The sequence below is a fragment of the Macaca nemestrina genome, chromosome 17 (genome assembly GCF_043159975.1).
Source record: "Macaca nemestrina isolate mMacNem1 chromosome 17, mMacNem.hap1, whole genome shotgun sequence".
NCBI classification, from domain to species: domain Eukaryota; kingdom Metazoa; phylum Chordata; class Mammalia; order Primates; family Cercopithecidae; genus Macaca; species Macaca nemestrina.
Genome location: NC_092141.1, coordinates 50,533,561 through 50,561,379, shown reverse-complemented (window position 1 = coordinate 50,561,379; position 27,819 = coordinate 50,533,561). Strand labels below are relative to the sequence as shown.

Below are 27,819 nucleotides of genomic sequence, written 5' to 3'. Positions count from 1 at the left end.
TACTAAAGCACCTTGGAGAACTTAGGTATAGGTGGTGGGAAGTCGTCGCTGAATGCAAGGGAGGGAGTGACTTGATCAGGTTTGTATTCAAAAGCACAATGGTACCGGCAGTGTGGGGAATGGGTAGGGGAGGGGTGGTCCAGAGAATGGGAAGCCAGTTAGGAGACCAGTCCAGGTGAGGGATGGTAAAGACTTGGGCAAAGGCAGTAGCAATAACACAGCTTCTATAGGGGCTTCGTTACCCTTGGCCTGTATCAGAGGCAAGATAGTCACTACCAAGCTGCCTCTAATTCTTTAGCAAGCAAAGACATTAAAATATTGTAATGAGTAATCTTTCAGAGCAGTGGTTCTCCCCCAGAGGACATTTGGCAATGTCTGTAAGACAGTTTGGTTGTCACAGCTGTGGGGGCTGTAAGGGACTGTAACTGGCACTAATGGGTAGAGACCAGGGGCTTCTAAACATCCTACAATGCACAGGACTACTCCCAACAACAAAGGATCATCTGGCCAAAAATGGTAATAGTGTCCTGGCTGAGAAACCCTGATTTAGACAGATGTTCTAATGTGTTCCCTGTGTTTGAGTAGAAACTCCCCACATATAAGGAAGTCACATGCAGCCCACACTCTTCCCTTGAAACTCAATCAGACCTCCCACTGGCCAGCCCCCACTTACTTGGTCATGACCATGTAGGGACCGCTAAAGAAAGAGAAGGTGGGCTCATCATCAGCTTGAATCACTTCCTTTTCTCCAATGACCAGAAGAGATCCTAGATAGGCGATCTGTGTTGCCCCTGTGAGATAAAACTGAAACCAAGGCATAGCCTCAAATTAGGGGGAGAAGGGAGGAAAAGCAGAACACATCCGGAATCCTATCAACCAGCTAAAAGAATGATAATTGCTATTTATCAACTTTCTGAATACCCCTGTGCACTAGGCCCTTTTTTTTTTTTTTTTTTTTTTTTGAGACAGGGTATCACTCTGTCACCCAGGCTGTGGCATATGACATGATCTTGGCTCACTGCAGCCTTGACCTCCTGGGCTCAAGCGATCCTCTCACTCCACCCTCCCAAGCAGCTGGGATTACAAGCATGCACCACCACACCTGGCTAATTTTTTTTTTTTTAAATAGAGATGGGCTTTTGCCATGTTGGCTGGTGTCAAACTCTTGGGCCCAAGTGATCCACCCACCTTGGTCTCCCAAAGTGCTAAGATTATAGGTGTGAGCCACCAGGCCTCACCACAATTCTTTATATTATCTTTAATCTTTCTAAATACTTTCAAGGTTGTATGTTATTTCCCTTTTATTCTTTTCTGTGAAGAAACTGAGGCTCATAGAAAGAAGTCAGATGCCTCAAGTGCCATGGCTGGGACTGAGAAGCCCATTGTGGCCCCCACAGCACCCAGGATTGTGTGCGGCCAAATCAGATATTCCTCCTCCCCGCCCCCCCAAGGCTGCCTCAGCACAACAAACAGAATGCGCAGTAGGGCTAGGCGAGTTGGCTCATGCCTGTAATCCCAGCACTTTGAGAGGCCAAGGTGGGTGGATTGCTTGAGTCCAGAAGATTGACACCAGCCTGGGCAACATGGTGAAATCCCATCTCTACTAAAAATACAAGTAACCAGGCATGGTGGCGCATGCCTGTGATCCCACCTACTTGGGAGGATTGAGGCACAAGAATTGTTTGAACCCAGTAGGCAGAGGTTGCAGCAGTGAGCCGAGATCGCGCCACTGCACTCCACCCTGGGCAACAGAGCCAGACTCTGTCTCAAAAAAAAAAAAAAAAAAATTTTTAATTTAAAACTAAAAATTAATTAATTAATTAAAAGATCATTTTCTAAACTTAAGTCTAGCCCAGGGTCATCCAAGGGAATTCTCTGGGGGTTTCACAATTTGTTAGTAAGACAGCAACACTAAGAGATACCTTTCCCTCAATAGGGACAAAAAAGAAAAGAACACCACTTTGGTAAGGATAAGGAGGCAGGAGTTGGACAAAGGTAGGAGATGGGGCCCGATGATTCTCCAGTTAGTCCTGCAAACACTGGCTGTCAGTGGCAACCTCTTACCTTCCCAAAACCAAAGCTGTAGATATTTTGAGCAGAAATGACTCCAGCTTTAAGCAGTCGGTTAGGAGAGCCATTGGGGTTTCTAGAAATATTTAAAAGAGGAAAAAAAAAAAACTCAATTAACCACTCATATCCAGAAGAATAATGCTGAGCCAAGTTTTCAGAAGGTATAGTTGATTTTGTCTTTACTGCTAGACTTTTTGTTACAAAACTAGAGATGATGTAATAGCCAGCCTCTGAGAGGGCCTCTATGATTCTCACTTACCAGTATGCATAACCTTGTGTAGGCGCTCACAGGTCAGACGGGGTTGACCTGTTAACTCATTTTTGACTGTTAACAGTGCAAAACAGTGATGGTCTGTCACTTTGAGGCTAAATCTACCAAGTCTTTGGCCCTGATCTCTCTTGGATCATTTGCTCTGCCAGCTGCCATGATATGAGGACATGATATGAGCAGCCCTAGGGGGAGGCTCAATGCCCAGCACCAATTTGCCAGCCATGTAAACGAGCCATCTTGGAACTGAACTGTCCATCCTCAGTCAAGCCTTCAGATGAATACAGCCCTAACTAACATCTTAACTGCAACTTCTTTAGAAACTCTGAGCCAGAACAACCTAGTTAAACCATTCCCTGATTCCTGACCTACAGAAATTGTGTGAGATAAAAATGTTGTTTGAGGCTGCTAAGTTTGGGGGTGATTCATTATACAGCAATAGATAACAAATACAGATGGTCAGAGTTGGAAATAACCATAAGCACATCTTGTTCAGTTTTTTCATTTTATAGGCAGAAAAATGAAGCCCAGGAACAGGAAACTTGCTGGCCTGAGGTCATAAAATGCAGCAGTGACCAGACCCTGATGTTGCTCATTCCAGCCACTGTTCTTCTCACATTCCACACCCAAACCATCACCTGTGCATCAGGGTACCCCTTCACTGAAGTTGTCTTGGAAGAAGGGGTGATGCCTCGTATTTCTTTGGTTCCCAGAATCTGGCATGGTGCCATGCAGTAGGTGCTCAGTTAATGCTTGCCAGTTGAGTACTTTCAGCTCAGACTGAAGGAAAAAACCACCTACCACCACCAGAGGCACTTTCCTTTTCTTGGCAAATGGCAAAGGAGCTGGGAGACGGTGCATATTCAGGGCCAGCCTACCTCAGGTCTGTGAGGCCCCACATGCCACTACTAGAGAACACATGTAAACGCTTTACTTCTTTTCTATTTCCTCAGCAACTCATCAGTGCCAAGCTGTCCTGTATCTGCTTTAAGCTGCTATGCTATTGAGGAGAAGACTCTGAAGTTTAGACTGAGATAAACTGAGCATCCCAGTTTACACCTGGTATCTCAGCACCATTATTGATAGTCTCCCTTTCACTCTGGAAACAGCCAACAGATAATAAGCTATATGGTCACTCTCACTTGAGTAGACAGGCCCTAAGAAAAAGGCCACTTTTCTACACCAAATCATCAGCCTCTTCTTAAAATAAGGCTTATGTGCTTAGGCCTCAGAAGATCTAAGAGACAGTGAACCGTTTCTTGCCCAGGGGAACAGAACTTGTGCTGACAGTGACGATGTCAGCCTCCAGCAGCAGTGGAACTGGGGGTAACCAGTGACAAGGCCTCCTGCCTTCCACTCTGGGATCTCTGGGCAGTACGTGGCTCTTTGGAGCGGAGAGTTCTTTTTAAGCAAAAGAGCCGAGTGTTCTCAAACAGTGACCTGGACAACAACTGCAGTTCAGATCAACATTTCCTGCTCTCCTACCTAAATTTCTCAGCACACATCTATATAACTAAACTCGGCTGGGTTAAGGGGAGAAAAAACTAACTCCAGTCATCTACAGCCATTGGTCCTCAACTCAGTGCTTTTCTTCTTTTCCCAGTACAAGCTCTGTGCAAACACACGTGTGAGGAATCTTATCTGACATAGTACCACTCACAAATCTCAAAGGCTAACTCTAATTTCAAGAATTTGTGTGGTTTTTTACATTAAGAGAAGGGGGGCAGGCACGGTGGCTCACGCCTGTAATCCCAGCATTTCAGGAGGCAGAGGTGGGTGGATCACTTGAGGTCAGGAATTCCAGACCAGCCTGGCCATGGTGAAACCCCATCTCTACTGAAAATATAAAATTAGCCAGGTGTGCTAATTTTATATTAATCCCAGCTACTCAGGAGGCCGAGGCAGGAGAATTGCTTGAACCCAGGAGACAGAGGTTGCAGTGAGCCAAGATTGCACGGACTCCTGCCTGGGCGACAGAGTAAGACTCAGTCTCAAAAAAAAAAAAAAAAAAAAAAGGTGGGGGAAGAGGAGTGTATTTCCATGTAAACATTCCATTAACCCCATAAGAATGCTTCATCTAATTCTAAACTCGATGCTGTATCTAGATAAGTAAGATTGTAAAAGCTCACCCACTCTTACACTTGGGTTTTCCTTTCAGGCTCACTCATGAGCTTCTTCTCCTTCTACAGAGCCCTACCATGCACCAAGCAGCTAAGGGTTAGTAGCAATGAAGAGGACAGACACAGCCCCTGCCCTCTTGGAATTCACAATTTAATTGGAAAACTGGAGAAGAACATATACAAATAAAATAATTGCAAACTATGACAATTCTCTAAACTCTGAAGAAGGGGTCTCCATACAAGCACCAGGGGCAGAGGGAGGAGATGAAGTGGGAGGGCTTGGATGAGGCAGGGCCTCCAAGGCCAGATAAGGGATTTCTGAACTTAACCTAATAGCCACAGGGAAGGTCCTTAAGGAGTTTTAGCAGAGTGGTACAACCTGATTTCTATTATTTTATTTTTTGTTTGATTACTTTATTTTATTTTAATTTTTTGAGACAGGATCTCGCTCTGTCACCCAGTCTGGAGTGCAGTTGCATGATATTGGCTTGCTGCAACCTCCACCTCCCAGATTCAAGCGATTCTCTCACCTCAGCCTCCAGAGTAGCTGGAACTATGAGGAGCACACCAACACACCAGGCTTTTTTTTTTGAGACGGTGTGTTGCTCTGTCACCCAGGTTGGAGTGCAGTGGTGCGATCTTGGCTCACTGCAACTTCTGCCTCCTGGGTTCAAGTGATTCTCCTGCCTCAGCCTCCTGAGTAGCTGGGATTACAGGTGCATGCCACCACACCCCGCTAATTTTTGTATTTTTAGTAGAGACAGGGTTTCCTCACGTTGGCCAGGCTGGTCTCAAACTCCTGACCTCAGGTGATCCGCCCACCTCAGCCTCCCAAAGTGATTACAGGTGTGAGCCACTGCACTCAGCTACCTGATTTCCATTTTTAAAAGGTCATTCTGGATACTGAGTAAAGAGCCAAAACTGGTCAGAGTGGCAGGCAGCACAGCAGCTAGGAGTTAACGGGATCATGAACTCATCTCGCCTGAGGAGCCAGGAGTATCCAATCATCAGAGGAAAGTCAGGACTTGAAGTGCATGAATGACAGGACAAGGAAGCCTGCAAAAGTGTGGTGAGCCCACCTACCCTGCTTACAGAAAGAGATGCCATCAGAGAAAAGCCAAACGGGAAGGACTTTGTACATACAAACCCTAAGTCAACCAATCCCAGAGAAGTTGAAATGACACTCCTCCCTTCCAAGCTTAACCCTGAGCACGGAGAGAAGCACAGAGCCCACCTCCTGCAGCTGTGATGGAAGAAGGAGGGGGCTGCCCATCCAGCTGGCAGCAAGTCTCTCATATCAGCTGAAAATAGCCAAAGAAACTGTAAGTTAAGCATTTGTGGTCTTTTGCAACCTTAGTAATAAAGGAACACTCTTTCTATTGTTCAGGAGATGACGAAAAAGCCAGAAAGGTGTCCTGCTGGGTAAGGGTTTTCTGCTGGGCTCCTCAGACCTGAGATGTTCCCCTTCTGCTAAACACAGGGTAGTTTCCACTGGAGCCCACACTCATTCCTCTCAGACCTTCTGGGGAGAGGGAAGAGAGGGCCAAAGGTGATCCTCTGGCCTTCCTTCATCAGGGCCAAGCCTTTTCTTTCCAAGCACGCCCCTTTGGATGGGCCAGATGCCAGAGGGCACTGATGTGGAGGAGCCGAAGCAACCCATGCTGCAGGGCTCCCACAAGGAAGGCTGGGTGATGGAGAATATCCCACTCTGCTTGAGGCAGTACTCACCCCTGCACAAGGCTCCCAAACCAGGGTGGGCTGTAGACAAGCCGCTGCGGGGAGTCTATCTTCTTCAGGAGGTCATAAGAGAAGCCCTGGATGATGGCCTGCATGTGTAAGGCACAGCGCTGCATGAACTCCACTATCTGCAAAACATCAGAGATGCCCAATGCGGGCACACCAGTTCTCAATGGAATGGAAGCCTGGGTGTGAAGACAAATGGTCCGAGGAACTGAGAGCCCCCAACAGAAAAATCTCTCAAAAGGAAAGGGCCCAGGTGATTTTCTAAAGGTATGGAATGTTTTCAGGGACAGGATTTAGGGCAACAATTTCCTCCAACTCCCTCCTTCAACAGATGAGGAAACCAAGGCCAAGAGGAGTAAAACTGCTGGTCCAAGGCCCAACAGCTAATAAGCAGGAGCCCCAGAAAGGAGACTGCACACAGAGGGGCCTGGCACTGTACCTGCCCTTTGAGTTTTACATTTATGTTATTTAGTCTTCATTAAAACACATCACACCAGCCAGGCGCGATGGCTCATGCCTGTAATCACAGCACTTTGGGAGGCCGAGGCGGGCGAATCACGTGAGTCAGGAGTTCAAGACCAGCCTTGCCAACATGGAGAAACCCCGTCTCTACTGAAAATACAAAAGTTAGCTGAGTGTGGTGGTGCATGCCTGTAATCCGAGCTACTCAGGAGGCTGAGGCAGAAGAACTGCTTGAACCCAGGAGGCAGAGGTTGCAGTGAGCCGAGATCGTACCACTGCACTCTAGTCTGGGTGACAGAGCAACATGCCATCTCAAAAAAAAAAAAAAAAAGCTGAGTGTGTTGGTGTGCTCATGCTGAGCTCATGCCACTGCACTCCAGCCTGGGCAACAGACTCCTTCCCCCCACCACCACCCCCCCAAAAAAAAAACAATTTCCACCTGCCAAGCAAAGTTACTTAATGTCAGTGGGCCTCAGTTTCCCCACCTGTACAATAAGGACAATAATAGTACTTACCTGAGAGGTTGTTGTGAAGATTAAAGTGACTTAATATATAAAAAACATTTAAAACAACATCTGAGTCATGGTAAGTGCTAGTTAAATAGGTCAGACAAAGTTACAGTTGTTTGCCTTTCCCACAGAATGGATGAGTAGAAAGGTTCACTAGAACTGCCGGAAGTTTCGCAGCTGGCTAACTTGCTTTGATCCAAGCTTGAGAGTCCAGTGCCAAAGCTAAGGCCACTGCACGCTCTGTGCTGACCACTGGGAGCCTGACTCTCAGTCCAGTGCTCTTCTACTGGGCATGGCTACAGAGTGGGACCCACCCTTACCTGGGTGCTACGCTCCTTTCCTGCTGTCAAAGCCCAAGTCTTCGGGTTTTGACCCCTCTCATCGTGGAGTCGCAGGTCACCTCCTGCATCCAGCAGTTTACTAAGGATCCACTGATTGCCTGAAAATGCTGCTGCATGGACAGGGGTGCTCCCATCAAAGCAGCGGCTGGGGAGGGAGATGGGTACAATGGATGTCCATGGCAATGCTCCTGCATTCCATGGAGCAGGGCTCAGTGTGCAACACATGGCTCCCATTCTACAAGGCAACCTTTTTTTTTTTTTTTTTTTCTTTTTTTGAGACGGAGTCTCACTCTGTCGCCCAGGCTGGAGTGCAGTGGCCAGATCTCAGCTCACTGCAAGCTCCGCCTCCCGGGTTTACGCCATTCTCCTGCCTCAGCCTCCCGAGTAGCTGGGATTACAGGCGCCCGCCAACTCACCCGGCTAGTTTTTTGTATTTTTTTTTTTAGTAGAGATGGGGTTTCACCGGGTTAGCCAGGATGGTCTCGATCTCCCGACCTCGTGATCCGCCCGTCTCGGCCTCCCAAAGTGCTGGGATTACAGGCTTGAGCCACCGCGCCCGGCCTCTACAAGGCAACCTTGATGACGAGGAATATAACATCATAATTTGTGAAGCCCATCTGTGACCAGAGGAACTTTCTACACACACACACCTTTTTTTCCCTCCTTCACTCAACCCTTCAAGGAAGTATCATTTCCCAATTTACAGATGAGGAAACAAAATGGCAAAGGTGAGGTTCATTCCCAGGCATAGACCTGGTTCCAAATCCAATTTTCTTTCCCCAGTACCCTGATATTGGCTGCACGGAAACAATGTCTTCACATCTGCAGTGTCCTGGGATCAGGCTAGTCAAGCACAGCCTAACAAGGTGCCAGCTCTCTCATTTGAGAATGTCTCCCCACAGTCCCCCAAAAAGATCCTGTGGTAGAGGCCCACAAAATCTTGGCATTAGCAACGCAGTCAAGGATCTACACCTCAGAAAAATTTCACCTCAGAAAAATTTCACCAAAGCCAGTAAACTCTCTGAGGCATGAAGTGACAGCCTTTAATGTGTCCAGGATACAGTGAGGATATGATGTATAGCCTTAGTTTCCTAACCTGGCTACACATGAGAATCACCGGGGAACTCTCTCTTTAACTGAAAAAGAAACACAAATAAGAGGAGGGGGGAAGGGAAAAAAAAAAAGAAGAAGAGGAAGAGGAGGAAGAGGATGAAGAGGAAGAGGAAGAAGAGGAAGAAGAAAAAGCGGAGGAAGAAAGAAAATAAAAGGATGACGAAGAGAAGATAAGAAAAAAGTCCTCCAACTCCAGACACCCAGTTCTCTTACCAAGATGCAATTACTATTACAAGTTTTTGTATCCTTCTGGAAATGTTCTAGGTATATACAAGTATAGATAAGAATACACTATACAAACTCTTCTGTATCTACATATTTTCTTTTCTCTTTTTTTTTTTTTTTGGAGGCAGAGTTCCGCTCTTGTCACCCAGGCTAGAGGCACGATCTCAGCTCACTGCAACCTCCGCCTCCCAGGCTCAAGTGGTTCTTCTGCCTCAGCCTCCCAAGTAGCTGGGATTACAGGTGCCCGCCACCCACGCCCAGTAACTTTTTGTATTTTTAGTAGAGACATAGAGACATGGTTTCACCATGTTGGCCAGGCTGGTCTCAAACTCCAGGTGATCCACCCGCCTCAGCTTCCCAAAGTGCTGGGATTATAAGCGTGACCCACTGCGCCCGGCCTATGTATTTTCATTTAAGAATCTATCCTGGAGAAATTGCCATATGAGAAACTACAAGGCACCTCCATTCTTTTTAACAGCTGCATAGTATGCCCATGAATGGGTGTATCATAATTTAGTTAATAAGCCGCAGCCGGGCACGGTGGCTCAAGCCTATAATCCCAGCACTTTGGGAGGCTGAGATGGGTGGATCACGAGGTCAGGAGATCGAGACCGTCCTGGGTAACATGGTGAAACCCCGTCTCTACTAAAAAATGCAAAAACTAGCCGGGCGAGGTGGCGGGCGCCTGTAGTCCCAGCTACTCGGGAGACTGAGGCAGGAGAATGGCGTGAACCCGGGAGGCGGAGCTTGCAGTGAGCTGAGATCCAGCCACTGCACTCCAGCCTGGGTGACAGAGCGAGACTCCGTCTCAAAAATAAATGAATAAATAAATAAAATAAGCCGCTGGGATATCTGTCAAAAGCACAGATTCTCAGACTATACCTTACACTGACTGAAACAAAACTTGCAAGCACAGGACCCAGGAATGTGGTTTGGTTTTGTTTTATTTTTCAAATTCCCCTGGTGATATTAATGAGGCTTGCCTGCACCCAGGCATATAGGAACCACTGATCCCATTGGTTCTCACCGCAGGCTCTCTCCCACTGCTGGGCAGAGAAGCAGTTCAGCACAGTGCATTGTGGGAACCACAATATCCTCCTTGCTGCAAAAACAGCTTTGTATAATGTCTTACCATCTTCTTTTTTGTTTTTTGGGTTTTTTTTTTTTTTGAGACGAAGTCTCGTTCTTGTTCCCCAGGCTGCAGTGCAATAGTGCGATCTCGGCTCACTGCAACCTCCACCTCCTGGGTTCAAGAGATTCTCCTGCCTCAGCCTCCCAAGTAGCTGGGATTACAGGTACGCACCACCACACCCAGCTAATTTTTGTATTTTTTTTTTTTTTTTTTTTTGAGACGGAGTCTCACTCTGTCGCCCAGGCTGGAGTGCAGTGGCACAATCTCGGCTCACTGCAATCTGCACCTCCCGGGTTCAAGTGATTCTCCTGCCTCAGCCTCCCTAGTAGCTGGGACTACAAGCGTGTGCCACCGCACCCAGCTAATTTTTTGTATTTTTAGTAGAGATGGGTTTCACCGTGTTAGCTAGGATGGTCTCCATCTCCTGACCTCATGATCCGCCCCCCTCAGCCTCCCAAAGTGCTGGGATTACAGGCGTGAGCCACCGCACCCGCCCTAATTTTTGTATTCTTAGTAGAGGCGAGGTTTTACTATGTTGGCCAGGCTGGTCTCGAACTATTGACCTCATGGTCCACCCGCCTCAGTCTCCCAAAGTGCTGGGATTATAGACGTGAGCCACTGCGCCTGGCAGCTTTTGTATTTTATGTGTGTGTGTTGTAGAGGGGTTGGTTATAAGATTGCTTAGGGGAGGAAAAGTTGGAAGCTTAGAAAAGTACAAAGAAAAAAGCCAATTAGTATGAGAATTAAGTAACCAGAGGTAACTTAAAACAATGAACATTTTGTTGCGTTTCCTTCCAGAATTTTTCTTGACTCACACATGCTCTACTGTCTCTACTGTATTGTTTAATTTCAAAGCCCGGAAGGAAATGGGTCAGCCAGATGCAGTAGCTCACACCTGTAATCCCAGCACTTTGGGAGGTGAGGTGGGAGGATTGTTTGAGCCCAGGAGTTTTGAGACCAGCCTAGGCAACAGAGACCCTGCCTATACCAAAAAAAAAAAAAAAAAAAAAAAAAAAAAGCAGCATGGGGACTGGCTCAGCTGATATTTGCATGTACCCGTGTTGTATGGAGGCCATATTGGGACAGCCTGCAGTTCTTCAGCAAAAATGCAACATCTTCTTTTTTCTTCAGTTTTTCCCACTTTTTTTTTTTGAGATAGTCTCGCTCTAGTCACCCAGGCTGGAGTGCAGTGGCATGATCTTGGCTCACTGCGACCTCCGCCTCTTGGGTGCAAGCAATTCTCCTGCCTCATCCTCCTGAGTAGCTAGCATTACAGGTGCCCACCACCACGGCTGGCTAATTTTTGTATTTTTAGTAGAGATGGGGTTTCACCTTGTTGGCCAGGCTGATCTCAAACTTGACCTCAGGTGATCCACCCACCTCGGCCTCCCAAAGTGCTGGGATTACAGGCATGAGCCACCAAGCCCCGCTATTTCCCACTTCTTTTAATTACTGGAACAAGGTGTATAAACAATGCCTTGAGTGAAATAGTCATGACCATCATCACTTTCATATTCTGTATGACAGTATAACTGTGTTCAGAAAACATAAACTGTTTTTTAAAAGCCTGTATAAAAAAATACAGATAAAAATTGAAATATTTTATAGTCATCTGCATTTACAACTGCTTTGTCCAGGCTTAAAGCTGATTTCTTTAAAGATCAAACCATTCAAACCTTTAATTTTCAAGATCAGGGAATTGAGACTAGCCCATGATATGGTGCATAGTAGTAATGACACAGCTGAGACCAGGAAGGAGCTCAGCTTCTGAAGACCTCAGAGTTTAAAGAAGTTCCCTCTTTCAAGTATCCAGGAAGGCCACTTGTAATGCCAGGCAGTGCCAGGAAGGAAGTGGAAATGGACAAGAACAAGAGAGGATGGCAAACCCCTATGGCTTTGTTATTTTGTTGTTAGGAACATTTTCATGTGACTTAAAAAATATCTGATGATTAGCTGCATAGAGGTACCAGGAAAAAAAAGTTTAAAAATTTTTTTTATCTGATCAAGGTGAAGGGGAATTTCTGGGAGGAGGCTTTATTCCTTTTTTTGTTTTTGATGAAGTCTTGCTCTGTTTCCTAGGTGGAGTACAGTGGTGCGATCTTGGCTCACTGCAACTTCTGCTTCCTGAGTTCAAGCGATTCTCCTGCCTCACCCTCCTGAGTACCTGGGACTACAGGCGCACGCCACCACACCTGACTGATTTTTGTATTTTTAGTTTTGCCATGTTGTCCAGGCTGGTGTTGAATTCCTGACCTCAGGTGATCCATCTGCCTCAGCCTCTCAAAGTGATGGGATTTTAGGTATGAGCCACCACACCCAGCCAGGAGGCTTCTTTTTTTTTTTTTTTTTTTTTTTTTTTTGGAGATGGAGTCTCGCTCTGTCACCCAGGCTGGAGTGCAGTGGCGCAGTCTTGGCTCACTGCAGCCTCTGCTTCCAGGGTTCCAGCAGCAATTCTCCTGCCTCAGCCTTCCAGATAACTGGGATTACAGGCACACGCCACTATGCCTGGCTAGTTTTTGTATTTTTTGTAAAGATGGGGTTTCACCATGTTGGCCAGGCTGGTCTCGAACGCCCGACCTCAGATGATCCACCTGCGTCAGCCTCCCGATGTGCTAGGATTATAGGTGTGAGCCACCGCACCCAGCCAGGAGGTTTTATTCCTATTATATGCGCAGTGGAAATGCTGTGATGGACTGGACCTATTGAAGTCACAAATCAGATGCCTGCTGGACCAAGTAACTGGGTTTAGGCTTTCTCTGAGGAGGGTCAGGGATCTATTGCTGTTGGGCAGGAAAGGGAGCCAGGAAAGGGAGCCAGGAAAGCCAGATATTCCGAATTTCCAAGAGCCAGAAATCCCGGTTTTTAATTTGAAATCTCCCAAATGTTGCCGGGCGCAGTGGCTCACGCCTGTAATCCCAGCACTTTGGAAGGCCAAGGTGGGTGGATCACGAGGTCAGGAGATCAAGACCATCCTTGTCAACATGGTGAAACCCTGCCTCTACTAAAAATACAAAAAAATTTAGCCGGCCACGGTGGCGGGTGCTGTAGTCCCAGTTACTCAGGAGGCTCAGGCAGGAGAATCTCTTCAACCCAGGAGGCGGAGGTTGCAGTGAGCCAAGATCGTGCCACTGCACTCCACCCTGGGCGACAGACCAAGACACTGTCTCAAAATGAAAGAAAGAAAGAAAAGAAAGAAAAGAAAAGAAAAGAAAAGAAAAGAAAAGAAAAGAAAAGAAAAGAAAGAAAGAAAATCTCCCTATTTCAATTTTTTTTGAACACTGTGTGTACCACATAAACTTCTGAGTTGGCTAGCCAGAGACTCCAGTTTTTAGGCTTTACGATAAATAAATATGATAGTACACATTTTGATACCAGGTAGACCTGGATTTTCTTGTAAGCTTAGCTGGGTATAAATCATTATTCCTTTCCTTCTTAGCATTCATGAGAAATGAGAAATAATATCATCTCTCTCCCAATCCAGCTTTCTTATTGTTTGTGGGAGGAATGATTAGATGGTAAAACGGGCTGGGCGCGGTGGCTCACACCTGTAATCCCAGCACTTTGGGAGGCCGAGGTGAGCGGATCACCTGAGGTCAGGAGTTCGAGGCCAGCCTGGCCAACATAGCGAAACCCCGTCTCTACTAAAAATACAAAAATTAGCCAGGCATAGTAGCAGGTGCCTGTAATTCCAGCTACTTGAGAGACTGAGGCAGGAGAATCACTTGAACCCAGGAGGTGGAGTTTGCAGTGAGCCATAGTAGCGCCACTGCACTCCAGCCTGGGTGACAGACCAAGACTCCATCACAAGAAAAAAAAAAAAAAGTACAAAAACTTCCAATATCAATAATTTAAGTAGGTACATTAAACACAGCCTCTTTAAGTAAGATGGGAAAGACTTATGATTATTCATATTCTGGCATTCCTGTGAAAATCAGCTAGAATCACTTAAGTGCTCAAAACCCCAGTTTCTGGTTCTGTTTAATGGGAACTGAAAAAATATCCACCACCACTCTCCCTTCTCTGTCAAGGTGTCAAGTAAGCTAACATTTGGGAAGGCCCTAGGAAAAGCCAAAGTGCTTCACAAAAAGAGATGTTCGGCCAAGTGCAGTGGCTCACACCTGTAATGCCAGCACTATGGGAGGCCAAGGTGGATGGAGGCCAGGAGTTCGAGACCAGCCTGGCCAACATGGCAAAACCCTGTCTCTACTAAAAATACAAAAAATTGGCCAAGCATGGTGGTGCGCACTTGTAATCCCAGCCACTCAGGAGGCTAAGGCAGGAGAATTGCTTGAAGCCGGGTGGTGGAGGCTGCAGTGAGCCAAGATCATGCCACTGCACTCCAGCCTGGGTGACAGAGCCAGACCGTGTGTCAGAAAAAAAAAAAAAAAAAAGTAGATGTTCACCTGTCACTAATTCATTGTGTTGCTGTTCCATATTAAAATTTAGACCAACTATTAAACTTCAATTCTTTTAGTGTGTTTTTTTTTTGTTTGTTTGTTTGTTTTTTTAAGATGGAGTTTCGCTCTTGTTGCCCAGGCTGGAATGCAATGGTGAGATCTCAGCTCACCACAACCTCCTCCTCCCGTGTCAAGCGATTCTCCCGCCTAAGCCTCCGGCGTGGCTGGGATTACAGGCATGCGCAATCACGCCCAGCATTGTATTTTTAGTAGAGACAGGGTTTCTCCATGTTGGTCAGGCTGGTCTCAAACTCCTGACCTCAGGTGATCCTCCCACCTTGGCCTCCCAAAGTGGCTCACGGATTACAGGCGTGAGCCACCATGCCTGGCCTAAACTCCGATTCTTTTAAACCACAGCTATAAGAGTCAGGCAAAAGTCACCCTTTTTTTTTTTTTTTTTTTTTTTTTTCTGAGATGGAGTGTCACTCTTGTTGCCCAGGCTGGGGTGCAATGGCACGATCTTGGCTCACTGCAACCTCCGCCTCCAGGGTTAAAATGATTCTCCTGTCTCAGCCTCCCATGTAGCTGGGATTACAGGCAATGCGCCACCACGCCCGGCTAATTTTTTATATTTTTAGTAGAGGCAGGGTTTCACCATGTTGGTCATGCTAGTCTCGAACTCCTGACCTTGTGATCCGCCCACCTTGGCCCCCCAAAGTGCTGGCATTACAGGCGTGAGCCACCGCGCCCGGCCAATGGTTCTTCAAATTAGTTTCTAAACACCCCAACTCATCTTAATAGCACAACCCCTATTTTCTAGACATCAGTATTATTGTACTTACTGATTTGGATCTGATCCATAATCCACAAGAACATCAACTAATTTCCTAAGGCCCAATAATGCCGCAACAAAAAGTGCTGTTTGGCCCAAGTTGTTAACTGCATCAACATAAATTCCTGCAAAGGAAATATCAGAATCAATGCAAATATCAGAAAATTTCCTGAGATGGAACTGGGTGGTGGTGGGGGGGATTAAAGAAGGCCTTCATTAGTCGCACATAGATATACTGGAAGGCAAACTCAGTGTTTATTCATCAAAAATATTTACAGAAAGTTGCATTGAAGCATTTAGTTCACCACACTCTGGTGTATTACAAAATGGATTAAAATGGTTCTCAATCATGGGAAGGGATGAGGGAGGGACTAAAGATACTGTGTGTGTTGGGAGGAAGGCTATAACATAAAAAGAGCTCACTGGAATTACAAGTCCTCACCTAAAAGATCTTACTAAAGTATAAAGACTAATTAGACAAGGGAAAACAAAATACACAAAACAGACCAATTTCCAGTACTATCAAACAATGAGGCTGTGAATAATTAAAAGGGACTGAAAAAAAAAGAAAAAGGCCAAAGTAGTAACACGACCAAGAAAAAAAATAAAACACGTCTTACCTACCAAGAAAAAATAATCGCGCACGCCTGTAATCCCAGCTCTTTGGGAAGCGGAGGCGACTGGATCACCTAAGGCTAAGAGCTCGAACCCACCCTGGCCAACAAAGCGAAATCACCTCTCTACTAAATATACAAAAACTAGCGGGGAATAGAGGCGAACCTGCAATCCCACCTACTTAGAAGACGGAACCTGCAATCCCACCTACTTAGAAGACGGAAGCAGGAGAAATGCTTAAGAGACGGAAGCTGCAATGACCCGAAATCGGGCCATTTCACTCCGGCCTAAGATAACAGAACAATGCCCTAACTCAAAAAAGTAAAAAACAACAGCACATGTACACACTTAACCAGTCTCCAAAAAACAAAAGAAAAATGAGCATTCCCTTAAACCACAACTAATTGAAAAAATCACTGACTAGTTGACACACGAACTACCTTTAATACACAAGTAAAAGATCCGGAACCACTCAGATTGCGCTGTCTCCCTCTTACTCTCCCAAAAGGAAAGAAGAACGATCATCAATGCCAAAAGGCAAACGCGATAAAACAATACCAAGTGGCAATCTCACGCTCAGGAAAAAAACACTGCGCCTCTATCTTCGTGGTTTCCGGTATTCTACACGTTTAAATAAACTTCTCTAGTAACAAACTATAGAAACAGATCTCTGAAAGTAGTCCTACCCGACCATACCACGCCTCCCCCATGCGAAAGAAACTCACACATATTTCGCTGATGGTGAGTTTTTCGTGAGCACCATTTTCTCCTAGAAAATATTAGTATGTGCTTTTTTCCAAAAACGATCTTTCCATTACCAAAGATCGACAAAGCATTTAAAATAAACTCAAAATTTCGAAGATACTTTAGGCAATCACTTTAGGTAATTAACATATGGTAGCAAAACAGCCAATCACTCGCTAGATACTTTCTAACCCCGCCCCATTTTCCTCCACACGTAACGCTGACGACTATAAAGCGCGCCGGAGCTCCAGAAACCTTCAACGACGCTGCCCAGTTTGGACCGATAATCGGAAGCGAGGAGGCCCTTCAAGAACAACCAAAGAGTGAAGGAGAAAGCGATAATTCAAAGCCAAAGACTTTGATATTCGCATAGCGCGCCCTATTATATTTTATACTGTGATCAAAATTCCAGACACATAAATACTTTGGATTTCTTCCCCCCAAACCAGGGAGTTTTTATTCTACATGGCATTGCTGTGTTTATTTTTTTCTGGTTCTCGCACTCTTGCCCAGGATGGTCCTGAACTCCTGGATTCAAGCGATCCTCCCACTTCAGCCTTCCAAAATGCTGGGATTACAGGCGTGAGCCATCACACCCAGTCACTGCTGTGTTTAAACAAGCAGGACAACATATTCCCCTGGTTTAAGCTTCAGTAGCTTCCCATTTCTTGAGGTAGAAACAAAACTTCTCTACATACTTCTGTGAGAAAATATTTTAAATGGTCCATTTTCAAGGCATAATAGATAAATCTAAGTACTGGCAGCCAGCCTGCAAACGTAACAAACCGCACAGCTCATGCACCTAGAAGGTCACAATAAGTGAACAGAATGTAGAGGAAGGGTCAGCCCATAAAAGGGAAGAAAGTTTCTTTATTGGGAAATCGAAAATTAAAGCAGAGGGTTACAGCTGCAACCCTGAGGTTCACTACCATCTTGAGGCAAGCTAGGGCCAGAGATGGTAGTTCCCCGCTGTACTCCCAGCACTTTGGCAGGCCAGGCAGATCACTTGAGGTCGGGAGTTTGAGACCAGCCTGGCTAACGTGGAGAAACCCCATCTCTACCATAAAAATAGAAAAATCAGCCGGGGGCTGGGCGCGGTGGCTTACGCCTGTAATCCCAGAACTTTGAGAGGCTGAGGCGGGTGAATCACAAGGTCAGGAGATTGAGACCTGCCTAGCCAACATGGTGAAACCTCGTCTCTACTAAAAACTACAAAAATCAGCTGGGCATGGTGGCACATGCTTGTAGTCCCAGCTACTCAGGAGGCTGAGGCAGGAGAATCACTTGAACACAGGAGGCAGAGGTTGCAGTGAGCCAAGATCACGCCATTGCCCTCCAGCCTGGTGACAGAGCAAGACTCCGTCTCAGGGGGAAAAAAAAAAAAAAAAAGCAAGTAACAAAAAAAGCCAAAAAGTAGGCAGAGATTAGAGGAAAACCTGGAAGACATGGGTCACAAGTGACAAGGAAGGTTAAAAGTTTCAAAAAGAAGGATCAGTCAACAGTATCAAAGCCTGAGACATCTAGTAAGAAGAAATTGGGCTGGGTGTGGGGGCTCACACCTGTAATCCCAGCACTTTGGGAAGCTGAGGTGGGTGGATCACTTGAGGCCAAGAGTTCAAGACCAGCCTGGCCAACATGGTGAAACCCTGTCTCTAATAAAAATACAAAAATACACAAAACTTAGCCGGGCTTGGTGGCAGGTGCCTGTAATGCCAGCTACTCGGGAGGCTGAGGCAGGAGGTGGAGGTTGCAGTGAGCTGAGATCGTGCTACTGCACTCCAACCTGGGCAACAGAGTGAGAACCTGTCTCAAATAAAAGAAAAAAAGAAAAAGAAACAGTGTTCATGGTGAGAGCATTACTAGAGGGGTTCACATGTCTTACTGCTCAGGACTTGCTGTGTTACAAAAATTTGTGGTATGTTTGTGTCCTCTACCAGACTGTCTTTCCTACACTAGAGGGTAGGAACTGCCCAGTGTATCTCCCCTATCTTCAGTGCCTTGTTCACTTATCTGCCCAACACAAGCCAGCCTAAGAGTAGAGAAGAGCAGCAGAGAATAGAAAAAGGACAATTCTGCATGGATCTCTCAGTTATGCGTGTTACGGGGGCAAGGCACTAACCTGTTCAGGGCACCTCTTTGAAGATATTTGTATAATGAACTTTGGAAGACAGATAGTATCTACATTCATAGCAAATTGAATACATGCTTACCATCCAGTATAATAAAAACAATGTCTCCAGCCGGGCGTGGTGGCTCACGCCTGTAATCCCAACACTTTGGGAGACCGAGGCAGGCGGATCACCTGAGATCAGAAGTTCGAGACCAGCCTGGCCAACATGGTAAAACTCCGCCTTTACTAAAACTACAAAAAGTAGCTGGGCATGGTGGCGGACGCCTGTAATACCAGCTACTCAGGAGGCTGAGGGAGGAGAATTGCTGGAACCCAGAAGGTGGAAGTTGCAGTGAGCTGAGATCTCAACATTGCACTCCAGCCTAGGTTGACAAAGCGAAACTCTGTCTCAAAAAAAAAAAAAAAAAAAAGGTTAAAAGGAAAAAATACTGATATTCTGGCTACTGCTATTGCTATGAGTTATAAACCATCATTCATCTATGACCCCAAGAATCTCATCCACACACCTGTAGCAGTCTAATTTATCAAATCTAAAACTATTTATAGTTATTGACAAGAAGAAATTACAGTCAAGTGAAGCAGGCTGACAAGAAGTTATAGTTATTGACAAGAAGAAATTACAGTCTAGGAAAGCCCCTCCTGGGGCTCAGGAGGCAAAAAAATTAAATCAACCAAGGCCTCCAAGGGCTTCTCTCTTTTTTTTTTTTTTTTTTTTTTGAGACAGAGTCTCCCTCTGTAGCCCACGCTAGAGTGCAGTGGCATGATCTTGGCCCACTGCATCCTCTGCCTCCCAGATTCAAGTGATTCACCTGCCTCAGCCTCCCGAATAGCTGCGATTACAGGCACGCACCACCATGCCCAGCTAATTTTTGTATTTTTAGTAGATATGGGGTTTTACCATGTTGGCCAGGCTGGTCGCAAACTCCTGACATCAAGAGATCCACCTGCCTTGGCCTCCGAAAGTGCTGGAATGACAGGCGTGAGCCACCGCGCCCAGCCCTCCAAGGGCTTCTCTAAGGATCAGAAAACACTTAGGGGAAGGCACTGAGCAACAAATCTTGAGGGGATACAGGTGGCTGGAAAGAAAAATAGGTGAAAACCTCTGTCCCTACAACTTAAGCAAACATGCCCTTTGGAGATTTCCTAATAAAAAATAACACTTATTCATTCAACAAATAATTATTTTAGGCCAGCATTGTACCCATGTTGTGGCTGCTGTAAAGGTAACTAAAAACAGTCCCACAAGAAGTGACCAGAGGCAGCTATGACAAAGACTGACCAAAAAGGTTAAAAGACCTGGATTCAAATGTTGACATCCTAATATCACCCTCATTAGCCCAGGGCCTCGAGATGGGTCAGTCACCTAACCTCTGGGCCTCCTACGAGGTAATATCTGATATTAACAATAATGTATGCCAGGCACCATTCTTTTAATTCACTTAATCCTCACAACTCTACAACAGGAAGAAGAAACTATTATTATCACTATTTTGTAGATGGAGAAATGGAGAGAGATCAATTTGCCAGAGGTCACAAACCAGTCTGGTTCTAAAGTCCATGCACTATACCACTGTCTCTGTGATATTGTGCAACATATATTTGGGGCTGGGCGCGGTGGCTCATGCCTGTCATCCCAGCACTTTGGGAGGCCGAGGCAGGTGGATCACCTGCGGTCAGGAGTTGGAGACCAGCCTGACCAATATGGTGAAACCCCGTATCTACTAGTAAATTACATAAATTAGCGGGGCATGGTGGCATGTGCCTGTAGTCCCAGCTACTTGGGAGGCTGAGGCAGGAGAATTGCTTGAACTGGGGAAGCAGAGGTTGCAGTGAGCTGAGATCATGCCAGTACACTCCAGCCTGGGTGACAGAGCGAGACTCTGTCTCAAAAAAAAAGAAAAAAAAAAAAAGATTTATTTGGGGCTGGGCATGGTGGCTCACGCCTGTGATCCCAATACTTTGGGAGGCAGAAGCACATGGATCACTTGAGGTCAGGAGTTCGAGACCAGTCTGGCGAACATGGTGAAACCCCGTCTCTACTAAAAATACAAAAATTAGTTGGGCATGGTGGTGGGCGCCTGTAATCCTAGCTACTTGGGAGGCTGAGTCATGAGAATTGCTTGAAGCCCAGGAGGCAGAGGTTGCAGTGAGTGTGCCATTGCACTCCAGCCTAGGTGACAGAGTGAGACTCTGTCTCAAAAAACAAACAAACAAACAACCAAAAAAAAACCAAGAAATATATATTTGGTCTTCATGCCTGTTTCCTGATATGGAGCTTCTAAAACTCTTTGAACCTCTGGAATGATGAGTATCTTTTGTATGCTGATGCTGACTGTAGCTAGTGACTGGGCCCATCCAGATGGCATCAGGATGACAGCTGGTCACTGGAAAGACCAAAGCATGATGAGAGGGTTGGGACTCTTAGCCCTGCCCCCCAACCTTTGGGGAGGGGAGAGGGGCTGAAGGTTAAATTGATCACCAATGGCTAGTGATTTAATCTACCATGCCTACGTAATGAAGTTTCCATAAAAACCCAAAAGGGGCCAGGCGCGGTGGCTCAAGCCTGTAATCCCAGCACTTTGGGAGGCCGAGACGGGCGGATCACGAGGTCAGGAGATCGAGACCATCCTGGCTAACACGGTGAAACCCCGTCTCTATTAAAAAAATACAAAAAACTAGCCGGGCGAGGTGGCGGGCGCCTGTAGTCCCAGCTACTCGGGAGGCTGAGGCAGGAGAATGGCGTGAACCCGGGAGGCGGAGCTTGCAGTGAGCTGAGATCCAGCCACTGCACTCCAGCCTGGGCGACAGAGCGAGACTCCGTCTCAAAAAAAAAAAAAAAAACCCCAAAAGGACTCGGTTGGGACGCTTCTGAACAGCTGAACATGGAGAGGTTCGGGGAGGGTGGGCCAGGGGAGGCATGGAATCTCCAAGCCTTTTCCCACATGCCTTGCCTTAGACATCATTTCCATTCAGTTGCTCATCTGTATCTTTTGTGATATCTTTACAATAAATGGGTAAACCTAAGTAAAGTGTTTCCCTGAGTTCTATGAGCCACTCTAGCAAATTAATCAAACCTGGGGAGTGGGTTGTGGGAACACCCGATGTATAGTCAATCATAAGAAGTATAGGTTTACAACCTACTGCTTTTTTTTTTTTTTTTGAGTCGGAGTCTTGCTGTGTTGCCCAGGCTGGAGTGCAGTGGTGCAATCTTGGCTCACTGTGACTTCTGCCTCCCAGGTTCAAGCAATTCTCCTGCCTCAGTCTCCTGAGTGGCTGGGATTCCAGGCACCTGCCACCACACCCGGCTAATTTTTGTATTTTTAGTAGAGTCGGGGTTTCACTATGTTGGTCAGGATGATCTCAAACTCCTGACCTCGTGATCTGCCTGCCTCAGCCTCCCAAAGTGCTGGGATTACAGACGTGAGCCACTGTGCCTGGCCTGTAAAGATATATTACAAGGTATTTTATCAAATAAATAAAATACAAATAAACTGCTTTTATCAAAGCAGTTTCTGATTATTAAAAACTGCAAAAATAGGCTGGACATGCTATCTCATACTTGTAATCCCAGCACTTTGGGAGGCAAACCCGGGACAACTGCTTGAGCCCAGTAGTTCGAGACCAGTCTGGGCAATACAGTGAGACCTTGTCTCTACTACAACAAATTTAAAAAAATTTTTAATGCAAAATAGCACAATTCACAATCGCAAAATCATGGAACAAACCCAAATGCCCATCAATCAACGAGTGGATAAAGAAACTGTGGTGTATTTATACATTGGAATACTACTCAGCCATAAAAAGGAATGAATTAATGGCATTTGCAGGAAACTGGATGAGACTGGAGACTATACTTCTTTTTTTTTTTTTTTTTTTTTTTTTTTGAGATGGAGTTTCACTCTTGTTACCCAGGCTGCAGTGCAATGGTGTAATCTTGGCTCACCACAACCTCCACCTCCCAGGTGCAAGCGATTCTCCTGCCTCAGCCTCCCGAGTGGCTGGGATTACAGGCATGCGCCACGATGCCTGGCTAATTTTTTGTATTTTTAGTAGAGACAGGGTTTCTCCATGTTGGTCAGGCTGGTCTCAAACTCCTGACCTCAAGTGATCCTCCCGCCTTGGCCTCCCAAAGTGCTGGGATTACAGGCATGAGCCACTGCAACTGGCCTGGAGACTATTATTCTAATTGAAGTAACTCAGGAATGGAAAACCAAACATTTTATGTTCTCACTGATATGTGGGAGCTAAGCTATGAGGACGCAAAGGCATGACAATGATACAATGATCTTGCTTGGGGAGCTGAGGGGAAGGGTGGGAGGTGGGCAAGAGATAAAAGACTACAAATAAGGTGCCAGTGTATACTACTCGGGTGATAGGTGCACCAAAATCTCACAAGTCACCACTAAAGAACTTACTCATGTTGGCCAGGCACAGTGGCTCATGCCTGTAATCCCAGCACTTTGGGAGGCCAAGGCAGGTAGATCACCTGAGGTCGGGAGTTCGAGACCAGCCTGACCAACACGGAGAAACCCTGTCTCTACTAAAAATACATAAAAAATTATCTAGGCGGCCGGGCGCGGTGGCTCAAGCCTGTAATCCCAGCACTTTGGGAGGCCGAGACGGGCGGATCACTAGGTCAGGAGATCGAGACCATCCTGGCGAACACGGTGAAACCCCATCTCTACTAAAAAATACAAAAAACTAGCCGGGCGAGGCGGCGGGCGCCTGTAGTCCCAGCTACTCGGGAGGCTGAGGCAGGAAAATGGCGTAAACCCAGGGGGCGGAGCTTGCAGTGAGCTGAGATCCGGCCACTGCACTCCAGCCCGGGCGACAGAGCCAGACTCCGTCTCAAAAAAAAAAAAAAAAAAAAAAAATTATCTAGGCATGGTGGTGGGCGCCCGTAATCACAGGTACTCGGGAGGCTGAGGCAGGAGAATCGCTTGAACCTGGTAGGTGGAGGCTGCGGTGAGCCAAGATCACGCCATTGCACTCCAGCCTGGGCAAAAAGAGGGAAACTCCATCTCAAATAAATAAATAAGAACTTATGTAAACAAATGCCACCTATACCCCAATAACTTATGGAAAAACAAAAAAATTAAATATCTGTAGGGGTACAGATGAGTACATTATGGTATATACAGATGAAAAAATTAAGCTGGGTGCAGTGGCCCACACCTATAATCCCAGCACTTTGGGAGGCCAAGGCGGGCAGATCACTTGACGTCAGTTCGAGACCAGCCTGGCCAACATGGTGAAACTCCATCTCTACTAAAAATACAAAAAAAAAAAAAAAAAAAAAAAAAAAAAAAAAAAAAAAAAAGCAGCTATGAAAATGAATGACTTAAATCTATATCAGTTAGTTTAGAGATAGACAGGATGCACTGTTAAATGGGAAAAAAAATTAGTTACAAAATGTGTATATCATAACACCACTTTTATAAAGGCAGATTAGCAACTTTAAAACATATATCTCTTGACTTGGCGTGGTGGCTCCCGCCTGTAATTGCAGCACTTTGGGAGGCCAAGGTGGGAGGATCACCCGAGGTCAGGAGTTCAAGACCAACCTGACCAACATAGAGAAACCCCATCTCTACTAAAAATACAAAATTAGCCGGGCATGGTGGCACATGCCTGTAATCCCAGCTACTTGGGAGGCTGAGGCAGGAGAATCACTTGACCCTGGGAGGCAGATGTTGCGGTGAGCCGAGATCATGCCATTGCACTCCAGCCTGGGCTCAAAACTCCGTCTCAAAACACACACACACACATCTCTTTGGTGGATTCCACTATTAAGTAACCTCATACCAAGGGAGGAGACGACCCCTCATATTGTCTTATGCCCAATTTCTGCCTTCGAAGAAAGAAAAAGTAAAAACTACAAGGCAGAATTGAAATCCACAGGCAGACGGCCCGGCGCCGCACCCTGGGTCTGGTTAAAGATCGACCCTTGACCTAACCCGTTATGTTATCTATAGATTCCAGACATTGTATGGAAAAGCATTGTGAAAATCCCTGTCCTGTTCTGTTCCATTCTGATTACCAGCGCATGCAGCTCCCAATCACATGCCCACTGCTTGCTCAATTGATCACGACCCTCTCCTGCAGACCCCCTTAGAGTCGTAAGCCCTTAAAAGGGACAGGAATTGCTCGCTCAGGAAGCTCGGTTTTTTGAGATATGTGTCTTGCCGAAGCTCCCGGCCAAATAAAGCCCTTCCTTCTTTAACTCGGTGTCTGAGGGGTTTTGTCTGCAGCTTGTCCTGCTACAATACTACTTTTGTAGTAAAAACATTTTTAGTAGAAAAAAATTTAAGGAAGGGCCATCTATGGAAGAGTGGTGTAGACATTTCCTGAGGAGAAAATGTTTCTTTTGGAGTTTTCTTAAGTATCATGAACCCAGATGGATAAATGAAAATGGGAGGAACCTGATAATTTTTTTTTTTTTTTTTTAAGACACTGGGTTTCGCTGTGTTGCCCAGGTTGGGCAACAAAAAAAAAAAATTTTTTTTTTTTTTTGAGACAGAGTCTTTAGAGCAGTGAAGCGCAGTGGCACTATCTCGGCTCACTGCAAGCTCCACCTCCGGGTTCACGCCATTCTCCTGCTTCAGCCCCCTGAGTAGCTGGGACTACAGGCGCCCACCACCACGCCCGGCTAATTTTTTATATTTTTAGTAGAGACAGGGTTTTACCGTGTTAGGCAGGATGGTCTTGATCTCCTGACCTTGTGATCTGCCCGCCTCGGCCTTCTAAAGTGCTGTGATTACAGGCGTGAGCCACCGCACCCAGCCGGGCAACAAAAAAGTTTTAAAAATAGCCAGGCATTGTGGCACAAGCCTGTAGTCCCACCTACCCAGGAGACTAAGGCAAGAGGATCTTTTTTTTTTTTTTTTTTTTTTTTTGAGAGGGAATCTTGCTCTGTCGCCCAGGCTGGAGTACAGTGGCCTGATCTTGGCTTCCCAGCCTCTCCAGTAGCTGGGATTCCAAGCATGTGCCACCATGCCCAGCTAATTTTTGTAATTTTAGTAGAGATGGTGTTTTGCCATGTTGGCCAGGTTGGTCTTGAACTCCTGACCTCAGGTGATCTGCTTGCCTTGGCCTCCCAAAGTGCTAGGACTACCGACATAAGCCACCACACCCAGCCCAAGAGGATCTCTTGAGCCCAGAAGTGCAAAGCTACAGTGAGCTGAGAATGCAACCACTGCAATCCACCCTGGAAGACAGGAGACCCTGTCTGAAAAACTAAACAAAACAAAACAAAAAAAAAGAAGGAAAATGAAAAAAGAGGGCCAGGCACGGTGTCTGCTGGAGAACTGCCTCATATGTGGGGAAACAACCCCCATATATCTTGTGTCAAAAGTGTTGTATTGAGGCCAGGAATGGTGGCTAACGCCTGTAATCCCAAAAGTTTGGGAGGTCGAGGTGGGCGGATCACTTGGGCCTAGGAGTTCGAGACCAGCCTGGCCAACATGGCAAAACCCCAACTCTACTAAAAATATAAAAATTACCCAGGCATGGTGGTGGGCGCTTATAATCCCAGCTACTTGGGAGGCTGAGGCAGGAAAATCCCTTGAACCCGGGAGGCAGAGGTTGCAGTGAGCTGAGATCGTGCCACTGCACTACAGCCCAGGCTACAGAGAGAGACCCTGTGTCAAAATATATACATACATACATGAAAGAAAGAAAGAAAGTGAGAAAGTGAGAAAAAAGAAAAAGAGGGCAGGTGCGGTGGCTCATGCCTGTAATCCCAGCACTTTGGGAGGCCAAGGTTGGTGGATCACCTGACATCAGGAGTTCGAGACCAGCCTGGACAAAATGGCAAAATCCCATCTCTGCTAAAAGTACCAAAAATTAGCCGGGCTTGTGGCGCGCACCTGTAGTCCCAACTACTTGGAAGGCTGAGGCAGGATAATCACTTTTTTTTTTTTTTTTTTTGTGACGGAGTCACGCTGTCACCCAAGCTGGAGTGCTTTGGCACTATCTTTGCTCACTGCAACCTCTGCCTCCCGGGTTCAAGCAATTCTCCTGCCTCAGCCTCCTGATTAGCTGGAATTACAGGCGTGTGCCACCATGCCCAGCTAATTTTCGTATTTTTGGTACAGACAGGGTTTCACCATGTTGTCCAGGCTGGTCTCGAACTCCTGAACTCAGGTGATCCGCCCGCCTCGGCCTCCCAAAGTGCTGGGATTACAGGTATGAGCCACCACGCCCGGTCGAGAATGGTTTTAACCCAGGAGGTGGAGGTTGCGGTGAGCTGAGATCATGCCACTGCACTCCAGCCTGGGTGACAGACTGAGACTCCATCTCAAAAAAAAAAAAAAGAAAGAAGGAAGGAAGGAAGGAAAGAGAGAGAGAGGGGGAGAGAGAGAGAGAGAGAGAAAGAAAGAGAGAAAATGAAAACCAGAACACCAACAGGTTAATTTTAAACTCCATTTTACTAAAGAAACAAGAGAAATAAGTATGGTACTGAAGGGGAAAAAAATATTTAAGTGATTAAGAAAACTTTTGTTTAGGCCGGGCGCGGTGGCTCAAGCCTGTAATCCCAGCACTTTGGGAGGCCGAGGTGGGCGGATCACAAGGTCAGGAGATCGAGACCATCCTGGCTAACACCGTGAAACCCCGTCTCTACTAAAAAATACAAAAAACTAGCCGGGCGTGGTGGCGGGCGCCTGTAGTCCCAGCTACTCGGGAGGCTGGGGCAGGAGAATGGCGTGAACCCGGGAGGCGGAGCTTGCAGTGAGCCGAGATCGCGCCACTGCACTCCAGCGTGGGGCACAGAGCAAGACTCCGTCTCAAAAAAAAAAAAAAAAAAAAAAAAAGAAAACTTTTGTTTTCAGGCAGGGTCTCATTCTGTTGCCCAGGCTGCAGAACAGTGGTGCCATCAGGGCTCACTGAAGCCTTGAACTCCCAGAAGCTCAAGCCATCCTCCCATTGAAGCCTCTTGAGTAGCTGGGACTACAGGCAGTCGCCGCCACTCTGGCCTACTTTTACAATTTTTTTGTAGACATAGGGTCTGGCTATATTGCCCAGGCTGGTCTCAAACTCCTGGCCTCAAGCGATCCTCCCACCTCCACCTCCTAAAGTGATGGGATTACAGGCATGAGTCACCGTACCTGGCAAGAA

The 27,819-nt window shown here is 46.4% G+C and overlaps 1 protein-coding gene and 1 non-coding gene across 7 annotated transcripts in view; both read right to left on the bottom strand.

The window, feature by feature from the left end:
- LOC105476912 (testis expressed 14, intercellular bridge forming factor) overlaps positions 1-27,819 on the bottom strand; it is a 146,001-nt gene that overhangs the window by 62,287 nt on the left and 55,895 nt on the right. For 2 of the 6 annotated variants that reach the window (XM_071082855.1, XM_071082856.1), the window contains exons 3-7: positions 15,223-15,337; positions 7,493-7,658; positions 6,187-6,323; positions 2,065-2,146; positions 674-804 (exon numbers count right to left, since the gene is read on the bottom strand). In XM_071082855.1, coding sequence (XP_070938956.1) covers positions 674-804; positions 2,065-2,146; positions 6,187-6,323; positions 7,493-7,658; positions 15,223-15,337 — 631 coding nt within the window. Of the gene's footprint in view, positions 1-673; positions 805-2,064; positions 2,147-6,186; positions 6,324-7,492; positions 7,659-15,222; positions 15,338-15,832; positions 16,519-18,781; positions 18,900-27,819 lie in introns of those variants that run through there. The other 4 variants (XM_071082859.1, XM_071082858.1, XM_071082857.1 and 1 more) reach the window with 4 other exon arrangements.
- LOC112425755 (small nucleolar RNA U3) lies at positions 16,295-16,512 on the bottom strand. Its single transcript, XR_003016900.2, has one exon. It is a non-coding gene; the product is annotated as a small nucleolar RNA U3 (small nucleolar RNA).